This window comes from Taudactylus pleione, unplaced genomic scaffold, assembly GCF_031769625.1.
Source record: "Taudactylus pleione unplaced genomic scaffold, aTauple2 ptg000306l, whole genome shotgun sequence".
Classification (NCBI taxonomy): domain Eukaryota; kingdom Metazoa; phylum Chordata; class Amphibia; order Anura; family Myobatrachidae; genus Taudactylus; species Taudactylus pleione.
In genome coordinates, this window is record NW_028284707.1 from 2,532,079 (window position 1) to 2,538,248 (window position 6,170).

The following is a 6,170-nucleotide window of genomic DNA, read 5'->3' on the forward strand; positions in this document are numbered from 1 at the left end:
AATTAACGCAGGGGAACTTAGCAAGGAGATAGTGTTATTTCCTGTGCTAAGTGTGTTCATGAATACTAAAATAACGTTATTTAAGGAAAATGTCCTTAAAAACGTTATTTTAGTGTTGATGAATGTTTAAATACAGTTTGCTTAAAAAAAAAAAAAAAACATCGGTAAACATCGGTTCCAGAGAACCAATGTTTATATCTAAATAATGTTTTGTATTCAATGTTAAAAACATCGGTACTTCCAATGTTTTCTTTCGATGTCCCATCCCTACTATAATTCCAGTGATATGACTGCGCAATGGGTAACAGTGAGTGAGAGGCTGGACAACCGCCTAACTCCTCCCCGGTGTATCCTCTCCCGTCACTAGCGGGCGGTTCCGTAAGACTTTCCCGCCAAACTATAAACCGCGCAAATAGAGAGCGGGAGATCAGTACAGTCAGTCAGTGACACACTCAGACTCCCGCGTTCGTGCAACCGGGACATTCACCACAGACTCCCACGTCCGAGCGTCCGTGACACAATCACCACAGACTCGTGCAGCCGGGACACTATCAGCAGCCACAGAGTGACTCCCGCGCCCTTGCATCCGGGACACGATCGCCACAGACTTTCTCTCACAGCGAGAGACCCCTGAGCAGCAGCCGCCATGTGGATCCAAGTACGCACCATGGACGGCCGGGAGACTCACCGCATTGACTCCCTGTCCAAGCTGACCAAGTTGGAGGACTTGAGGCAGCAGGTCCAGGACCTGTTCGGGGTGGAGATGGAGCGACAGCGGCTCTTCTACCGGGGGAAGCAGATGGAGGACGGCCACACGCTGTTTGATTACAGCGTCGGTCTGAATGACATCGTCCAGCTGATGGTGCGCCAGGTCCCGGTGTGTGCCCCGGCACCGGAGGAGGAGGGCGAGGAGCCGCCGATGTCCGAAACGGAGCCCGAGGAGCAGCCACAGGAAAAGCCGGTTCCCTCTGAGCGCACCGATCTCGGCTTGTACCAGACCAAGCAGCTGGTGGACGCCCGGGACCTGCACATGGGTGCCTGGTTTGAGGCTGAGGTGGTGAATGTTACCCATGGGGTGACCCCGGGGGACTTCATCTACCACATCCAGTATGAGGACTATCCTGAGAACGGGGTCGTCCAGCTGACTGAGAAAGACGTGCGGCCCCGTGCCCGGACCACCCTGAAGTGGCACCAGCTGGCAGTGGGGCAGGTGGTCATGGCGAATTATAACCCGGATGAGCCAAAAGAGAAAGGCTACTGGTATGATGCAGAGATCCTGAGGTTGAGGGAAACCAGAACAGTTAAAGAAGTCTACGCAAAAGTGCTACTGGGGGATGCAGGAGACACTCTGGATAACTGCAGGATCAAATTCGTGGATGAGATCTTCAAGATTGAGGAGCCTGGGAGCTCAGCCCAATCTTCCGGTGAAAATCCCCCCAAAAGACAAAACGGACCAGAATGCAAACATTGCAGGGATAACCCGAAAACAAAATGCCGCATGTGCGCCTGTCATGTCTGTGGGGGCAAGCAGGATCCTGGTAAGCAGCTGCTGTGTGATGAGTGTGACATGGCTTTCCACATGTACTGTCTTGATCCCCCTATTTCTGCCCTCCCCCAGGAAGACTGGTACTGTCCAGACTGTAGAAATGATGCCACTGAAGTGGTGTTAGCTGGTGAGAAACTGAAGGAGAGTAAAAAAAAATCCAAAATGGCGTCTGCCAGCTCTTCGTGTCAAAGAGACTGGGGCAAAGGCATGGCATGTATGGGGCGCTCTCGAGAATGCACGATTGTCCCATCTAATCACTACGGCCCAATACCAGGAGTACCAGTTGGCACCATGTGGAAATTCCGGGTTCAGGTGAGCGAAGCTGGCGTGCACAGGCCCCATGTGGCGGGTATCCATGGAAGAAGCTATGATGGTTCCTATTCCCTGGTGCTGGCAGGCGGGTATGAGGATGATGTGGATAATGGGACCGAGTTTACCTACACTGGAAGTGGTGGTCGTGACCTCTCGGGTAACAAACGCACAGCGGAGCAGTCATGTGACCAGAAACTCACCAACACCAACAGAGCTTTAGCCCTAAACTGCAATGCTCCCATCAATGACAAACGGGGGGCTGTAGCTAAGGACTGGGGAGAGGGCAAACCTGTGCGTGTTGTGCGCAATGCAAAGGGGAGGAAACACAGCAAATATGCCCCAGAAGATGGAAACCGATATGATGGAATATACAAGGTGGTGAAGTATTGGCCTGAAAAGGGAAAGTCTGGGTTTCTTGTGTGGCGCTATCTGCTCAAGAGAGATGACGAGGAACCTGCGCCATGGTCGAGGGAGGGCAAGGAGCGCATAAAGAAACTGGGCCTCACCATGCAGTACCCGGAGGGTTACTTGGAATCTGTGGCTAATAAGGAGAGAGAAAAAGAAAATGCTGGTGGGAATGAGATAGAAACTCCAAGCAAAGGGAAGAGAAAAAGAAAATCTGAGATTTCTAAAGCACTTGTGCCATCTACTGGAACTCCTAAGAAAACCAAAGTGGAATTATACAAACTGACTATAGAGCAGAAAGCTCTGATTACAAAGGATGAGTTGAATGTCAAGTTGTGGAATGAAGTCATGTCCTTCCTTAAGGAGGGGCCCAAATTTATAAGCAAAGTGGAAGAGACTTTCCTGTGCATTTGCTGCCAGGAGGTGGTGTTTGAGCCCATCACCACTGAGTGTCTGCACAATATATGCAAGAGCTGCCTTGACCGATCATTTAAAGCCTCTGTGCACAGTTGCCCTGCATGCAGATATGATCTGGGCAAGAACTACAACATGTGTGTGAACAAGCCACTGCAAGCCATTCTCAGCCAGCTCCTCCCTGGCTATGAGAGAGGAAGATAAATCTGAGTGACCATTTATTAGATTGTTCTGATTTTAAACCTTTTACATTTGTGCTGTTTTCAACTTCTGCTATACCACTCTCTTCTCTCAAGCTTTCCTTGGTTGAAAAGCTTGTGTTTCTTTTCCAATCTCTGTCCATGTGGTTTTCATACTCTTACAACTAAACCTATTTCTACCTCCATCTTTTTCCTCTGCCCATATTGCTGCTTGCATTTTTTTTCTACTTTTGCATAGCCACTGACTCCAGTCTTTATTTACTAAATGAACATTTTTGCTAATTTCAACCATAACCCCGTTATTCTTTAGTTCCTGCACTGTAATCTATGCATTTTTTTTGGGGGGTATTGCCATATTTTAGCTCTCTATATTGCCTGCCTCAGGACAATTAACATTCTTTCACCGAGGATTGCACTGATGGCTTATTTTCTAAAGGCTGCAGTTGCTCTTAATCTAGTATTTTGCAGACTTTAGTAGGACAGCTCATAGTTTTGTTTGCAGGGATGTGATGTTCTACCTCAATTACATTTGACTCTTACAAGGCACTTGCTATGTTTTTTGTGGCTTTCCTAGTTTCTCAACTTTCTATTGCCCAATAGGTATCACTATATCAATTCATATACTAGGTTAATGGTGACACTTCAGAGGGTTGAGAAACTGCTTTAGGATATCATGTCAGCCATTTAAGTGCCTTTTTCAATTTCTGAAGCCAGTTACTAAGTGCAGCTACCATATATTGGCACTGAAGCAATATAATTAATTTAATGTTTTCAAATGTAATTGGTTAACTATCTTTTAGATTTGCTCATGTTTTTAAGGTTGGCTTGATAGGGATGTATTTGTTATATCATGAATATTTTTATGGCAGTCCAATTACCATAGGAGCTTTTTTTTCTGCTGAATATTTCAAGTCCATTCACCCAGGAACTGGTAGGCTCAGTGGAGAATAACTAGTTTTGTTCCCTATTGTGCCTCATACTGCCAATAGCTATTACTGAATTTAATGGCTATTTTCTCCTTATTGGTTCAGCTGCAGAAAAAAAAAAAAATATTCCTCAGGTTTTGGTGGGTTCACGAACACAGACTGCCGTTCTGAATGCCTTATGCAAAAGAAATACTGTTTGAATTGTAAATGTTTCTTGTTCTCCAGAATGACAGAATATTCTTGTTTTGATTGACTGTAAAAGGCATTGTATACTTTCTTCATGATGTCCTACTTGCTTTTTGGCATGTATTTTAGTTGTAAGTGGTTTGTTTTAAGGGTGTTCCAAGTACTTTCATCATACTTCATTAATTTAGAAGTTTTGTGCTCTAAACGGATTCTTTGGAATGGTTTCTTTTGTTTACCCTTTTTGTACAACTGATCTGATGAGAAAATTAAAAACCATACTCAAAAGATGTACTTTTTTTTTTTTTTTTTGCAAGCAAATGGAAAGGGTAGATGGCTAGCATGTTCACTTGTATCCCAAGATTGATTTTACGCTGTACACGTTACACCTTATTATGGTAAGCAGGCTTTGCTCGTATTCCTGTGGACCTCCTAAGGGTGAGAACAAAAAATGAGCAGAGTGCAATAAAAACATTGTGGAAAGTAAACCCTGAGTTCACCAATCATGGGCTCAGATCAGCTTTTAAAAGCATGTTCACATATTTTTAATCACACATACTTCTAATGTTTTTTGGGAATCTTACTAGGGGGCATATGTATCAAAGCTTGATATGAGCTATATATCACCAACCAATCGCCTTCTAACTTACATTTTGCAGGCTGTGTTTAAGAAATTAGTTTGGAGCAGATTGGTTGGTGATGTATATTTCACAATTTCATCTCACATCAAGCTTTGATAAATATACCCCTAGGTACACAAGTCTAGCACCTACTTGCTGCTAATCTTTGCAGTGTCTTGCTAATGTCATGGTAACAGGTTATCATAATCGGTATATCAACATGTATTACAGCTGTTTAAGCCCAGATAACCATTTGTGTCCTATTACATGGGTGTAGTGTTTTTTTATATACTTCTTACAATGGCACAACAAATTGAATTGGGTCTGACACACTTGTCATTATTACTATTTCCAGTGTCTCACACTGTTATTCATATTATGTTAGCGCACTACTTTTATTTTAGTACATTTGCCATGGGTAAATGCACTGGAGTAGTCTACATTGAGCTAAAAACATTTGTACTTTATGCCTGTTAGCATTAAATGCTAGTTCAACACAATGGGCATTGTTCCTCAATTATGGTGGTCAATCCAATTGATTGCGAAGGGTGCGAGTTGCTGTCATTAAAACTGCACACAATCTCGTGGCCTAACCCACTGGGCTTTGCCTGTAATAAAATCGCCTTTTTTTTATTGTTTATTATTACTGATGTCCAGTGTGTACCCCACAGCTCTTTAATGTGTGGTGCTTGTGTTCATTTCTCCCAGCCCATTTTTAAAAGTGAGTATTGATTCCCTGAGAGACACTGCTGACTATCAAAAAGTGGGTAACTGACTTTGTAAGATGGAAGGGAGATAAATATAAGTTGTGATATGGAGACAACCTTGTGAGCCACACAAATGTAATTTAATGTTATTTCAACTTAACAATTAACTTTTTTTGATCATGATATGTGAGGCTAAATTGATAGTGTGAATTCTAAAGCTGCATACACACCGATTTTGTTACCAATGATTTTCTGTCAGATTGTGTCAGATTTTTTTACAGTGTAATGAACGATTTTTTTTGAACTACAAACTATTTTTGCATATTCCCTTAATGAAAATCGTTGAGTTGACAAGTCTGACTGAACTACAAACGTGAACGCGCATGAACGATGATCGTTCATCATTTGACTCAGAAAGTGAACGATTTTTTCAAACGATTATCATTAAACTATATCGTTTAACGATAATCGTTCAAAAAATCGTGTATGCAGCTTAAGAGATGAGTGATTAAAAAGGCTTCTATAACAATCACTTTTATCCTCAATGAAGACTAGTACTAGGGATCCTTATTAAATATCTCTAATCTTTGTTTCTCATTATGAATAATCCCTTTTGGGAAACTACTGGGCTATAGGATCCCATTTATCAATCACATACTCAATGTGATCTGGGTGTGATATTAGCGCCCAAGATCCCATTGCAGTATGCAATGGCACTCAAATGTATTAAATAGCTCACGCAGGGACAGTGTTTCCGAAAGGAGCCCATCCCTGTGATTTGTAGTGATTGCATCAGCAGTCTCTTTACTCCTCTCGGGACTCCTGCGTAGGCGCGGTCTACACACATGTGGCGCCCA

The 6,170-nt window shown here is 43.2% G+C and overlaps 1 protein-coding gene across 1 annotated transcript; it reads left to right on the forward strand.

The window, feature by feature from the left end:
* The first annotated feature begins 340 nt into the window (after window positions 1–340).
* LOC148511445 (E3 ubiquitin-protein ligase UHRF1-like) lies at window positions 341–5,858 on the forward strand. The gene has a single exon (XM_088442234.1). It carries the CDS (start codon window positions 647–649, stop codon window positions 2,879–2,881), a length of 2,235 nt encoding a protein of 744 aa, XP_088298360.1. The 5' UTR covers window positions 341–646; the 3' UTR covers window positions 2,882–5,858.
* The last annotated feature ends 312 nt before the right edge of the window (window positions 5,859–6,170 follow it).

Excerpts from the sequence above, each read along its gene's own strand:
- LOC148511445 (XM_088442234.1), top strand. The coding sequence starts at position 647 with ATGTGGATCCAAGTACGCACCATGGACGGCCGGGAGACTCACCGCATT.